General features: G+C 43.3%; 1 protein-coding gene across 7 annotated transcripts in view; it reads right to left on the bottom strand.

Annotated features, from left to right (window-relative positions):
* Positions 1–395: 395 nt before the first annotated feature.
* Positions 396–15,300, bottom strand: part of ATP7B (ATPase copper transporting beta) — a 79,721-nt gene continuing 64,816 nt past the window's right edge. For 6 of the 7 annotated variants that reach the window (XM_084616900.1, XM_084616898.1, XM_084616896.1 and 3 more), the window contains 7 exons: positions 13,730–13,928; positions 11,738–11,884; positions 9,789–9,931; positions 7,902–8,105; positions 7,468–7,585; positions 5,444–5,546; positions 396–3,113 (listed from right to left, as the gene is read on the bottom strand). In XM_084616900.1, coding sequence (XP_084473026.1) covers positions 2,849–3,113; positions 5,444–5,546; positions 7,468–7,585; positions 7,902–8,105; positions 9,789–9,931; positions 11,738–11,884; positions 13,730–13,928 — 1,179 coding nt within the window. In that variant the 3' untranslated portion in view covers positions 396–2,848. The remainder of the gene's footprint in view (positions 3,114–5,443; positions 5,547–7,467; positions 7,586–7,901; positions 8,106–9,788; positions 9,932–11,737; positions 11,885–13,729; positions 13,929–15,300) is intronic. The other variant, XM_084616899.1, reaches the window with a different exon arrangement.

Here is a 15,300-nt window from a genome sequence, read left to right as displayed (position 1 = left end):
GATTTGGGATCTTTTACCAGGGTAAAATCCTGCCCCACTTCCCAACTTCAGATTTTTTTACTTCAATGGGGCCAGGATTTCACCCACTCAGCTCACTGAAGCACCTAACTCCAAATGCCCTGACTAAGAGACAAGTATTGGAGGGTGAATTTGGAAACAAAGTTGCGGTGATTAAGCTCATACTTTAGCAGCATGAGAGAAGCCTTTTCTCTTCCACCTTGATTTGTTATTACACTACCCCAAGCAGGGAGATAAAACACTACAAAAATGTTAAAGCTCCATTTAAATAAATTCCAAAGTCTTCACGGGCTATAAACCAGAATAGGATTAAATGACAAACAGCTAGCACTGCTGAGATGATTCATACCAGAATAAATGAAAGTCTGGTGGCCATGCACTATTATCTCCATTTTTAATCGGTTTACACTTTTATTTTAAACGACCAACAAGCTGTGTTATGTGATGCTATTTAAACAGTACAGTAATCTCAAACCCTTTTCCCCCCACCCCCTCCAACCACCCTGGAATCCCATGAACACTTGGTCATGCTCTGTTCTCTGTTACATCAGTATAATTATTGTTATATATACAATTGCCTCCTAGTGGCAATTTTTAAGCATTGGCTGTAGTGTTTGTGGTCCAAGATAAACTCAGAGATGAAGTAAGAGTCCCTTTTAGCTTGACGTGATCTGTAATAATGCAGTAATTTTTAAAGGGGATAGGGTGAGTTTTCAGGCATGGACTTTACTTTAAGCACCCAGCTCTAACACAAGATATCAAGAGGGATTTTGAATGGAGTTACAGATGGGCTTTAACCTACTACTTCTTTCTCACCTGCCATTTGCACAGAACAGCCTCCCAAACCCTGCCTCTCTGTTGAACCTTGGCTTTTGAGGTGTCCCCACAACTTCCACAGAGTCCTTGAAAAGCACTGTTGGCTAATCCATCAGCACAGAGACTGAGCATGTCACCTCTAACATTCTAGCTCCCATCAGGACCAAGAACAAAACACTCCAAGTCGGAAAGCATCTCGTCAATGCATTAGCATGAGCGTACCAATAATTGAGCCACCAGGATGGCTTACACTGCCACATTTATGCCACTCTGCACAAAGAAATAGCTGAACACTGCAGTTATCAGGAGTGTCAAAAGATTCGACAAAATGGTGAGCTATCCTGAACCAGAGTAAAACCCAGAGAGGAGCTGTCATAAATATAAAGGGAAGGGTAAACCCCTTTAAAATCCCTCCTGGCCAGAGGAAAACTCCTCTCACCTGTAAAGGGTTAAGAAGCTAAAGGTAACCTCGCTGGCACCTGACCAAAATGACCAATGAGGAGACAAGATACTTTCAAAAGGGAGGAGGGAGAAAAACAAAGGGTCTCTGTCTGTCTATATGCTGCTTTTGCCGGGGATAGACCAGGAATGGAGTCTTAGAACTTTTAGTAAGTAATCTAGCTAGGTATGTGTTAGATTAGGATTTCTTTAAATGGCTGAGAAAAGAATTGTGCTGAATAGAATAACTATTTGTCTGTGTATCTTTTTTGTAACTTAAGGTTTTGCCTAGAGGGATTCTCTCTGTTTTGAATCTAATTACCCTGTAAGGTATCTACCATCCTGATTTTACAGAGGGGATTTCTTTACTTCTATTTCTATTAAAAGTCTTCTTGTAAGAAAACTGAATGCTTTTTCATTGTTCTCAGATCCAAGGGTTTGGGTCTGTGGTCACCTATGCAAATTGGTGAGGCTTTTTACCAAACCTTGTCCAGGAAGTGGGGTGCAAGGTTTTGGGAAGTATTTGGGGGGAAGATGTTTCCAAACAGCTCTTCCCCAGTAACCAGTATTTGTTTGGTGGTGGTAGCGGCCAATCCAAGGACAAAGGGTGGAATATTTTGTACCTTGGGGAAGTTTTGACCTAAGCTGGTAAAGATATGCTTAGGAGGTTTTCATGCAGGTCCCCACATCTGTACCCTAGCGTTCAGAGTGGGGAAGGAACCTTGACAGGAGCTCAAACTCTGTGGATTTGAACAGGAATTGCAGGGTCCCCGGTGCCTTGTAGGATCTCATCCCATGGGAAAAATCTGAAGACATAACAAATGTCTAAAGGTGGAACTTTACTGGGAAGAAAGGGCTCCAAAGAACACACAGGAGAAAACTGGAAAACCTAAGAGGAGTAGTTGCACACAGCAAGCAAGTTTGGCAAATGGAGACGTTTCATAAAATACAATTAGTGATGCTATAAGATACATGGTCATCTTTGAAACAGAATTTTACAATTTTTATGCACAGCAAAATATACAATAAATATATTTTTGTGCTAATCAAACACACACATGTTGTCGGAGCCCTAAATATAAAATTTTCCCATGTTGAGATGACTAGATTTGATTCTATGTAAAAATATGATCCCCAAATATAGAGCTATTTGATGTCCGGTTTAATGGTTTTCACTTTCTGCCAAATTCATTTTCTAGGTCGTTTAATTTAAAAATCTTTTCACAGAAGTTCCATAAAGAAGCACAAGAGAGTCAATGAGACTGGACAGGCTGGGGTTTTGATTCTCAGTAACTGATCCACAACGTAGGGGTCCTGTTAGGCTTTGTGGACTCCAACTTCCCACTGCGCAAGAAGTAAAGGGCATAATTCATTGTAGGGTCTCAAGCTTTTTCAATGACTGGAAATTATTTGTGAACTGACAAAATCATAATTCACACAATCTAATGCTGAATTTCTGAGCTGCTTTGCAAACTGGAACATCAGGGTTCCATTTATACTTATGTGGGTCTTGTGGTCATCGCTGCCAATGGTGAAGAATCACAGTGACTTCATGTTCAGTGATGGGATGCAGCATTTAAATGTACTGTTCTTCATCTCGGTCATTAGTGAGCAGTGACCACTTGCCACCTTCTTCCTCTCTAAACAAACCATGTCTGTGCAGCTTGTTTGAAGTCAGAGAGGAAAGAGACACTTGACTAATCTGATCCCAGGCAGTTGGCCTGGGTGAATCCCGTCTCCTGTCGTCCATCCCAATGTGAACACTGATTTGGGAAGGAGTCAGTGGCTTCATGTGGCCTTGAGCTTTTGCTTCATACCTTTCAGTTCCTGGCTTCTTGTAGCTAGGAAAAGTGGAATAGGAAAGTTTAGGATCACCCAACAACTTTAAGAGCCTGTGTAGAGAACTGACAACAGTGTCAGAAGATGTCAGACTTTTGTGATTAATCATTAAGACTACGATTTTGTCAGGGAGTCCGTGACTTCCAGAGACCTCTATGACTTCAGCCTGCAGTGGCTGGGAGCTACAGGGTCCCCCCACAGCTCCCAGCTGCCACGGGCGGTGGGGGAACCCGGCAGCTCCCGGACGCCGTGGGTGGCAGGCCCCCCAGAGCTCCAAGCAGCAGTGGGACCCTGCAGCTCTGAGCCACAGGTAGCAGGGACCCTGGAGCTCTGAGCTGGGGCCCCCACAGCTGCCGCAGGCGGTGTGGGAGCAGCTCCTAATTTTGTTAGGGATATTTTAGTAAAAGTCAGGGACAGGTCACGGGCTTCCATGAATTTTTCTTTATTGTCCTTGACCTGTCCGTGACTTTTACTAAAAATATCTGTGACAAAAATCTTAGCCTTAATCATCTGCTACTTGCACTGCAGAAGAAGCATTAATGACACAGTATTGGTCACATCGTGGACCATTTCCTTGGTGGATCTAGTAGACCCTTATACTCTGGGACAAGAAAAGCCCAGGAGTGGCAAACATTTTATGTCCTCTCCACAGATGTTTTGAAAAAAAAAAGGAAGCTTCTAGCCTTTCTGGCTGCTAAGATAATTATCCTGCACAGTATAAGGCATTACTGTCTCCTTGAGTCCAGAGCCATATATATTTTGCATGATTCTGCAACACCTTGCCATAATGACCTCTAGTATTAGAATATAGAAGTGTAGAATCAAATAAGATAGAAAACAAAGGGAAGACCTTAGAGAAATTCCCCAGACTTTGGCTAACCAATCCCTGGAATTTTGGGAGGGGAAAATCCCTGCAAATACAGGTCTTGATCCTGCAGACACCTGAGCTTATACATAACTCTACTCAAATGAATACTCCCACATTGACTACACACAAGTAAAAGTTAGGCATGTGCTTAAGCGTTTGCAGGACTGGGATCATAATGCCAGAAGTGATTTCCCATATTAGATCCTATAAAAGAATACAGTCAGAACCACCTAAGGTACAAATATGCTTTGTTCATTGTCAGCCTTTATTGAAGATGTGTGTCAATTTGAGATGTCTGAAAGTAGCCTGGTTTTCAGAATATGGGTGCTTAGCACTTTCTGAAACTGTCCAGGTGTCTCAAGTAGACACCCAAAAATGAAGGCACCCAAAATCACTAGTCATTTTATAAAAATATTCACCTCTAGTCACAGTTCAAAAATAGAATCAGGCAAGAAACAAAAAAACATGGCCTGTGACCTGTCCATGACTTACAAGATTAAAACAGGGGTATTTATGGTATGGAGGGTGTGGGCTGGGTGGAGGGAGGGGATCCCGTGGCATCAGCTGCTGGGGGAGAGCCCCAGGGGGTCCACAGCTGCTCCAGCTGCTGCCGGAAGGTGCGGAGCCCTGGGGGGCCAGCCACTGCTCTGGCTGCCCTGGGACAGCTGCCGGGAGCTGCCCAGCTGTGGCTGCTCCCGCTGCCCCCGAGCCAGCTGCCCGGGGCTGCCAGAGTAGCAGCCGGTGCGGCTGGCCATGGGTTCAGGGCTGCTCCAGCAGCTGCCCGAGCAGCAGCCAGTGTGGCTGTCCCTGGGGCCAGCTGCTTGGGTGGCTCTGGGCCCCTGAGGTCAGTCACACTGGTTGCTGCAGAAGTCATGGAGGTCGCAGGAAGTAACGGAATCTGTGACATCCGTGACCTCCATGAAAAACATGGAGCCCTAACTATGAACGACCAAATGCAATAAAATAAATGCACTTTCCTGTTGCTTCCCCTTTCTCCCTGCTTCTCTCTGGCTAATTTATAGTTGACTAAAGAAACAGAAACACCAGTATAAATCCATTAGTAACTCATTTTTAAAAAGCATCAGTTAATGCTGAATTTTAATGGAACAGCTGTTTGAATGATTTGCCATCATTAGCTCATTTGATATTCACCAAAAAAACCCCACTGATCATCAACTCAGGTACTATTTAAGTGGATCTCAAATACAGCAGCACAGGTGTTGTGTCTTGTCAAAGTTTTACCCTCTATTTAAGGAATAATAATTGCAGTAGGAATATATCAAGCATTCTCCTCATAATGAGATGGCTCTTTTTGGGAGGGAGGGGACCAAGGATTAGGTAAAATAGCTCTCAGCTAAAGGATCACTTGGTAATTTTAAGTTTATGGCAGCCCATAGACATGTCTCTAATCTGAGCTCCAAAACCAATAGTCTAGAGTTGCTAACTGCTTTGTGCAAAACTTGCCATTTCAGTTGCAGGGAAGATAGCACCACAGATACGGAAGAAGCTGCCATTGCAGCTGACCCCATCCATGGCTGCAGAACAATTCCAATAGGCATGAACACCCCTAACAACAGAGAATATATCAGATCACACATACATTACTAAGAAATGTAGTCTCTTAAAATATAGAATATTCTGTCGCTTTAATTTTAAAATGGGAAAGTCCAACCGTTAAATGGACAGACAGTCCCACCACATGACTTGTGCGGACTTCTATAAACAAGGACATACCAACATAAATTTACATGGGGCTTTTCAAAACATGGGCTCTCAGTCGTAGAGTTGGATCCAGATGGGGAGACACTCTTGCGCCCATGAGAAGTGCTTTGTGCAGATGCAAGGATCTGTCCCTGCCTGGATCCAACTGCAGGACTGTGGTCAAAGGTAAGACGTGCTATTTGTCTCTCTCTGTTGCTATAGCAATAAAGCAAAGCAAATGAATGAGAAAAGCCTGAAACAGTTCAGGTGAGGGAAGATTGTTGAGGATAGAGGAGAGGACTGCTCTAAGACATAGGTTTTAAGGAGGGATTTGGAGAAGGAAAGGGTGCTTCATGGAGGACAACAGGAAGAGCGTTCCAAGTTTCATGATAGAAAATAGGTAATTTGGGAGCGGGGGAGGGGGGGTGCGGAGAGGGAAGGAGACAGAGAAAGCAGTAAGCTGAGAGGACTATAAAATAGAGAAAAGAGAAAACAAGGGTAGGAGGCAAGATTATTTAGGGCTTTGCAAATGAGAAATCTGAGTCAGTTATGGGGATGACAGGAATCTGGTGGAGGGACTCAAGGAGGGGACATAGTCATAGCAGTGGGAGAGAATGTTTACCTTAGCAACAGCACTCTGGACAGACCTAAGGGGACTTTGTGAGGCAGGGAAGCTAGAAAGGAGAAAGTGACAGTAATTAAGGCAAGATGATGACAAGTGTATGAAGAGGGTTAGCAGAGGGAACAGGAAGATTTTTGAGATCTGAAACAGAAAGAAGTGACCCTTTCAGTGGTCTGATTAGCTGTGTCTCTCATTGTGCTTTACACTGTGCTTAAAAATAAAAACTTAGGGCCTAGTCCTGAGCGCCTGAGTCAATGCCCTCAAGATTTGTAAGAAAGGCAGCCAGTTAGCAATGGCTGGGTTGGAGGCAGATAGACAGCCCTCTCCTGCCATCCTTCATCTCACTTGACTTACACCGGAAGCAGTCTGAGGCAGAGCTTATTTCATTGTGTTTATACAGTACTTGAATACAGGTTCAAAGGTGGGCTCACGGTGAGTATTAGGATTGTTGTATGCATGTATAAAGACAGCCCTCAATGCCATAGCAGAGCATCAGATTTTGATATTTTGCAAGAGCTGTATTCTTTAACACATGCCTGGGAGGCAGACTGATTATTATCTCCCTTTGACTCACGGGGTTTATGTGATTTGCCCAAGGCTGCACAACCAACGGGATTCAGGGTTGCTGCAGCCATGTTGTTCCCAGGATATGAAAGAGACAAGGTGGGTCCAGCTTCTGTCATTGGAAGAGACAAACTTTTTAGCTTCACGGAGCTCTTCATGTCTGGGGAATGTCTACATTAAATACAAGTCGGGACAGATTGTTAAGCATGAGGGGTTCACTCATGCTGTAGGAGACCACTTAAAAAAAAAAACCCACTAAAAGCTACGGACTTAACAGAGCCACTGGCAATATGGCTCACTACAACAATTTGTAACGCAACTTACTGCTGGCTAACCCTGAACTGTCCACTTCCTTTTAAGTGGTCTCGCTTGTGTGAACCTCTTATGCTTAACAATCTGTCCAATCTTGTATTTCGCTGTGACACTCTGTGTAGAGCTCTGAAGGAGAGCTCTGTGAAGCTCAAAAGCTTGTCTTCCACCAGCAGAACTTAGTGCAGTAAAAGATTATCGCGCCTACCTTGCCTCTCCCAACAAATTGGAGTCAGATCTGAAAGCAGGACTCAGGAGCTCTTTGACAAGCTGTGAACCAGCAGTCACCTACCTGCCGCTATAGGTATCCCAAGCAGATTATAAATTAAGGCAAGGACCAGATTTATTCGTATTCTTCTTACTGTCCTCTTTGATAGATGAATACTAGCAACCACGTCCAGTAAGTCATTCTACAAGACAAAAGCACAGACAGTTTTTCACAGTCCCACCCAGGCACTTCTCAGAACCGACACAAGGAAGAAGAAAAGGAGTACTTGTGGCACCTTAGAGACTAACCAATTTATTTGAGCATGAGCTTTCGTGAGCTACAGCTCACTTCATCGGATGTATCCGATGAAGTGAGCTGTAGCTCACGAAAGCTCATGCTCAAATAAATTGGTTAGTCTCTAAGGTGCCACAAGTACTCCTTTTCTTTTTGCGAATACAGACTAACACAGCTGTTACTCTGAAACAAGGAAGAAGATTACATTGAACAACTGAGCTCACTCGAATAAGAACGACGTCTGCAGCTTCAATGGCAACATCCGTGCCTGTTCCAATAGCAATGCCAATGTCTGCTCCAGCCAATGCCGGGGAATCGTTGACTCCATCTCCAACCATGGCAACCTTCTTCCCTTCGTTCTGGAGTTCCTGAACCTTTGCGACTTTGTGAGAGGGCAGAACCTCAGCAAAGACCTTTTTGATGCCAACCTACAACAAGCAGGGAAAGGAGAAAAAACCCAGCAGAGTAGAAAGTATAAATGACCCTTCTGATATGCTTTAACCACAGAAAAGAAAGATTAAAAAGTGATGATTATTCTGGGGTCCCCCATGCTTGAACTCCATTGAGGGCTGCACTAGCAACTTGCGTGGACTCTGAAGGGAAACACAATTTTCAGAAAATGGGACTGAACGCAGTCACATCCAGAGCGTCAGCTGCAGAGACTACAGATTCCAGCAAGCATTGTTCCTCCTTGATTCAGGCACTGCATAGTACTGCAGCTCCTACTGTAAGGCTTCCTTGGCATAACACACAAGGCAAGTGCTCTAAGGGTTAACTCAGTCATTTTCTAAACAGGTAAGTATTGAAGCGCTGTGGCATCCCCTTCCCCCAATATTATGTATTATTTATGTTACTGTAGCACTTAGGAGTCCCAGTCAGAGGCCAGGACCCTGTTGTGCCAGATGCTGTACAAACACAGTCCCTGCCCCAAAAAGCGTATACTGTAAGTATATGATGAGAGACAGAGGGATAGAGATAGATGGGGAATTACAAGCCTTTCACTTCACTCGTAACATAGGAGTCATAAAAAACAGGCTTCTAGATTAGTAAATATAGTGAAACCTTCATTATTCAAAGATCTCAGGAAAACATAACACACAATATACAAGAAGGATTACAAGTGTCGTGCATGAGCAAAAAGGAGCTGATATTACTGTAATAGACAAGGTGATTATGAACCATGCTATTGTCTGGTTTTGCTATTTGGTGGATTACTTAAATGAGTAATTGAAGGCAACAGTAGGAGCAACAGTAGGAAAAAAGGACAGTAGAACAGAGGGAAAGATGGGAGCATCAGCGTGAGAGAAAACAGAGAAAGGGTAGAGGAGTGGCTAAGTAGAGCGATGATGTAGCTATACCTTGGTAGGTGACATCGATGGGCTATGATCAGATACATTTAAGCCATTGTCTGCACTTTAGAAAGCAACCATTAGTAGTAACAACTCTGCTTAAGGGGCTGATCCTGTTACCACTGAAATCAATAGCAAAACTCCAATTAACTTTAGAGGAAGCAGGAGAGGGCCCGAAAGGAGTTTTCCGATGTCACTAGAAGGAACACTACCTTTAAGTGAAAGGAAGCAGGAGGCTAACCATTAGGGGTGAAATCACTGTCAAAAAACAAAAGCCTGCATTATTCTTTTTTCTCTGGGGAGCTTTTGCGAGCTGTCCTAGGACTCAGTTATTTGAAGAGGACTTCATGGTATGCCCAACTTGCTGCTCACTTCCAGTTCATTTAGCAACTTCCTTCTTGGCACCATCAAAATGGTTTTACGAAGCTGTGCCTATGGCTCATAAATTCACAAGAAAAGAGTGCAAAGGGGTACAGCAACTACTGCATGTGGCTGAACAGCCACTGTGCGACACTGAATGCTCATTTGCGCTTCCATGGGAGCTGACGGAAGCTCCGAGACTCCCTTGTCTGCTAGCTCCCACTATAACTCGCTTGCATGAGCCTACCTAATGGTTAAACTCATGAGGGTAGAGATTATCTTTTTTCCTCCTTTGCGTAAAACACCTTACACATCTATGCAAAGGCTAAAATAACCAGCAACAACAGTTCACTGCCCCTGGTCGAGTGTTTAGAACATTTGTTTTATACAGAAGAAGAGTACCTGAGTAGCAATTGCTTTTGCAGTTTTTCTGTTGTCCCCTGTTATTAGCACCACATCTATTCCCATATTTTGCAGAGTGTGCACAGCGAGCGCTGCCTCCTGTTTGACGGTATCTGCTATCGCGATCATTCCACACAACGCACCTTCGCAAGGAAACAGACTCAGTTAATTAAAGAGCTGCAGAAAGGCACGGAAAGCAAAGCAGGGCCACGGGCATGTCTACACTGCAACTGGGACATGTGGCTGCAGCACATGTAGATGTACCCAAGCTACCTTTGATATATCTGGATCGATTCATAATAGTAGTGAAGCCACAGCAGCATGGACAAGCCCCACCTGCCCAGGGCCTTGGGTGCATACTCTATTGGACCACCCATCCTGCTGCTATTGTAACTCAAGCTAGCTTTGATCTAGCTACATCAAAAACCTGCTCAGGTGTATCCACATATGCTGCAAGAACACCTCCGGATTATAGTGCAGACACATCTCAAAGAAGCTAGTGTGATTCCCCCACCCTGCCCCTGCTTGTAAATAAATATATGTAGGACTATCAAATACATTACTTCAGCATTTATAATATTTTGAGTGAATTTAGTGTTCACAAATATAGTAATGATCACTGTCTGAAGACTGCTACAGTGCAAACAGACACACACACTGCTCTGACTATATGCTTCTGTTCAGATCCAACATTTATCATCCTTATTATTCCAGTCCTGGCTGGCTTTTATGCATGCAGTGCCAAAATGGGCCATATGAGGTGATGGTTTTCTGATGACAAATGGGGACTTGGGCCAGAAATTGCGCTGGTGGTGTCATTCAAGTCTGGATTTGAATGCATGTCTCCAGAGGGAAGGAGCTACCTCTCTTTTGAGCCACCTAACTCCTCAGCAGATGGCTCTCTCAGAATATTTTTTTCTTTTTACATTACACTTGCCCTCTACCTGAGATAGCCTCGCTGAAAGTTGCATGCCTGCTGCCTGCCATGCCAGTCTGAAATATTTCATGTTGACAAGTACTGCAAGTTGTATTTCAAAAATTAAGGGCTTATCTGAAATGAGTCACAGCCCCCAACTCTTTAATTACAGTCACTATTGCTGGTGGAATAGTGGTCAATCAAGGATTTTTTTATAAAGTCCTGCGTTACGGTGAGAAAGGGTAGTAAGTCAAGGGTGGTGATGGGGCAGGGGATGATCTCCCAATGGTAGGCCCAGCAACTGTAGAGCAAGTCCCTCTTTTTGATGCTGCTGGGAAAAAATAAGGGTATTCAGTCTTGCTGGACCCACTACTGATAACGGGCAGCAGGCTGAAAAGTTGAAGTGTCTGCAAAAATAGCTCTAAGGTCGCAAAAGGATCAGACCAGAATTATTAGTTAATATTTATGTAACAAAGCCCAGAGGCCTCCTGTCTGGATCTGGGAACTGTTGTGTTAGACACTGTACCAAACAGTGTCAAACAGTACCAAACAGACCAGGGCCCCACTGTGCTACACACAAGCCCCAACAAGTTCACAATCTAATCCATCTTTTATTTTGTGTTTCAACCAAACAAGAATGCTCATGTTTGACCATGAAACATTTTAATGAGTGATAAGTGATGGAATAGGTCACCTTGTGATCCTTTAGATGACAACATGAAGGCAGGAAGGAAGCAGGTTTGCAAGCTGACTTCTGTTTTGGCAGCATCTCTTTTCAGAATGATGGTTCCAGCCAAAAGGAGACTTGGAAATTACTTTTTAATTAAAGCCATTTTGCAGATTACACATTACACACTTAGAGTTCACAAACAATTTATGGCCAAAAGGTAAGTAGCCTCTTGTCACTCTAACTTAGAAAGACACCCTCTAAAGTAATAAATAGTTGATATCTGATTCAAGCAGGGTTACTTGCAGGGTCAATGTGATGTGGTATTTATTTTTTCATTGCGTCACTTCAAAGAATTTTAATTACCATCTATAGCCACCAATATGGCTGTCTGTCCTTTCATTTCATGGCCTGTCATTGCATCATTAACATCACTGGATATAAGCAAGCCGTTCCGTTTCATCCATTCACGATTTCCAATCAGCACTGAGTAGGTCAGAGGGGCTGCTTCACCTGTGGTAAACAGAAATAAAAACCAGGAGGAACTTAAATAACCATCCACAAGCCAGAAGGAGAAACCTCTGCAGATGGGTAAAGTCAGATTAGGATGCAATCAGTCACTAACCTGCTTCATCTTAAAAAGAGCTACTTTGGAAACTAAGACAGATTTAAGCCTTATGATTATCTGCTCTGGCAGTGGTGATGTCTGCAATTTTCTATTACACGTCAATGATCCTGTAGCCTTTTAGATGGATTGAGACTTGCCTTGGTTTTGATTAGCAACAAAAACTAGAAAGTGTTACTCTCCTGTTCTGCCAAGACCTACTGGAATGGTAACAGCACTTCACATTATAAAGCTCTTTTCTACTTTGGATTCCAATCCTGAAAACACTTGCGCACACCAGTATCTTTATGCATGTGAACAGTCCCCTTGAGCTCAGTGGAAGTATTCACAGGCATAAAGACACTCATGCACAAAAGTGCTTGCAGAACCAGGGCCGTAGATATCCCAATTATATATTTCCAATGGTTTTTCACACAAGGTTATAGCAGAGGTAATGTTGGGAGTGGGAAGGAATGAGGAGTGCACAGGAGAGAAAATGATCTGGTAATGGACAAGATGTTTCAAGACTTGTAAAGAAGGAGCAAGATAGATTCCACAGCCTGAAAACAAATCTTGGTGTCTATGCATCTTCCACAATGAGATCAACTGAATTGTCAACAGCAAAACATTAGTAGACAAAATGAGTTTTAAAAGGGACATAACTATAATTCTATATGTAAAATAAACATTTATCCCAAGGATACATGTGCACCCATTCAATGGTGCCTTTAATTCAGCACCTTAAGGGATATTTGAGAAGATAACCATGTACACTTAATCCATAAAGTTAAAGTAAGCATGGGCTAAAAAGTGGTGGGAGGGCAGCAAGGCAAGAGGATAGGCGAAAGTGGGGACTGTTCTAGGGGGAACTATACTGCAGATTAGCAAATTGTGCTCTCCCCTGGCTTTCTTGTCTTTTCAAATGGAACTTGCTGTTTTGTTTTTATGTGGTATGAAGTCTGAATAAGAAATCCCTTGATATATTGGGGAGGGTTCAGAGAAGAGCCACACGAATGATTAAAGGATTGGACAACATACCTTATAGTGATAAACTAAATAGATTGAGCTTCTTGAGCCTAACAAAAGAGAAGGTTAAGGAGTGACTTGGTCACAATCGTTCAGTACCTACATGGGGAACAAGTGTTTGATATTGGGCTCGTCAATCTAGCAGACAGAGGTATAATGGGATCCAACAGCTAGAAGCGGAGCTAGACAAATTCAGACTAGAAATAAGGCATACATTTTTAACAGTGAGGGCAATTAACCACTGAACAATTTACCAAGGGTTGTGGTGAATTCTCCATCACTGATAATTCACAAATCAAGACTGTGTGTTTTGATAAAAAAATATGCTCCAGCTGAAACAGGAATTAAGTCAGGAAAGTTTTATGGTCTATGTTATACAGGAAGTCAGACTTAATGATAACAGCGATTGATAATGATAAATGAAAAATGATAATGATTTTTGTCCTTAGAGTCTATGAATCTTACTACCTATTTGTCACATGTGCTTGCAAAGCACCCATCATTGTACTATCTAAGTACTCAGCTAGCTTTCCAGCCACATTAAGAAAAAAGAATATTGCTTTTCTCCCATGATACATTTTAGCTACTTTGTATTTTCTAACATAATCCCACCTTCCCTGCTGCAGGAAGCAAGTTCTAATTGTGTATAGCTATTTCACCGTGGCTGGTATTGTTGGTTTTTCAAACCTCTCTTTGTAGTTGGCTAAACGCTTTGAGGGCAGACATACCATCAGATTCAGAGACCATGATCGATGAACTGTGTCCCAGCGAAACCGTGCTGACACTGCTCAGGTAAGCATTCTGCTCACTCAGACTCTGCTCACTCTGGCTCAGTATAGCTTCCACATTGCGCACTTTACAGCTGATTCCACAGCCTGGGACTGCCTGAAAATCTGTGCAGTATCCCAGGCTCTCGGTGCCAAGTTCCTGCAAACATAATAATGAAAACTTGTAACACATTTGAATCATCCAAGTGATGCACAAATATCAGCTAATTCATTCTCAAAACACCACAGAAAAGTTGGTCTCCTCCTCCTTTTTTTACAAAGAGGTAACAGAGAGAAAGATTAAGTGATTTGCTGGAAGCCACATGCAGCATCAGTGTCAGAATAGGGACTGGAAGTCAGAAGTTACTGGTTTCTAATGCTATTATTAGATTTCTAGAAACAGGGATCACCATACCAGATCAGATCTAGAGGTCCATCTATTCCAGTGACCCGTCACTGATAGTGGATAATATCAGATTCTGCAGAAGAAAAAACCCCATAAATGGAAAACCTGCCCATAAATAAGTACAGTACATAGTTGCCTCCTGCCCAAAGCGTGACTGTTTATATTCCTTATGGTTTTTTGATCCAATCTCTAATCTACCACTACACCATGCTGCCTCTTGGAAGGATCAACTTTCAACTACGCTGTTGGGGAGTATGAGCTTTTTTTTAAAATGACTACAGTTAAAAAAAGCCAGCGTATTTAATTCTGAAAAGCTACTGGTTTGACCAAGGGACTAAGAAACAGCTTGTCTCTGGTACTCTTTTTGGGACTTTTAAAGAAAATGAAATCTTATGATAACAGGCTTTATTATTGAATCAGAGGGAGAAGTTAAAGAATTGTGTTGTGACACGCAGTATGTACCCCGTAGAGGCCCTGAATGGGTTATTGTGTGCCTTAGAAGCCAGTTTTGTTACCTGGCTGCACCTGGAGCGACAGGCAGGGTGAACGGATCACGAAGCCCAGCTGGGCAGGAGCAGGCAGGTTAGTATGCAGAGAGGAAGTTTGTAGCAGATGGGAGTGGCAAGGAGAGAGTCTGCAACCACTTTCTGGGAACAGAGATGGTGAGGAGGAAGCCGGGATGGGAGGAGAATAAGCTCTAGGATCCTAACCCTGAAAGGCAGGTCAACCTAGGGAAGTTGCAGAGAAGAGAGCCTGAGAAAGGCTGGGTAGGAAGGAGCCCAGGGAAGCAGGAGCAGCAAGTGGGACTGTGCCAGACCTCAGCTGCTGGTTGTACAGTCTCTGGGCTGGAATATGGTGTAGTGGGAGGGCCACTGGCAAGGTGGCATGAGTCTGGAGAAGTGAACATTAGAAAGCACTGAGGCAAAGGTGTGAGAACCACTGGGCCCAGAGTCAGGGGTCAGAGACCTGACACAAGGTCTTGGAATTATTTGTTGAACTTTTGTTTGTTGAACTTTGTTACCCCGAAATGGGAGGACATAAATATTGTGACGTGGCCAGAGGGCCGAGTTACAGAAGAGAGACCAACGGAGCAACCATCAGGAAGGGGCGCCATATAGGGAGAGAG

This window comes from Lepidochelys olivacea (assembly GCF_965140295.1).
Source record: "Lepidochelys olivacea isolate rLepOli2 genome assembly, chromosome: 1".
Classification (NCBI taxonomy): Eukaryota; Metazoa; Chordata; order Testudines; family Cheloniidae; genus Lepidochelys; species Lepidochelys olivacea.
The sequence above is the reverse complement of the archived record's forward strand: the minus strand, read 5'-3'. Positions and strand labels throughout refer to the sequence as shown.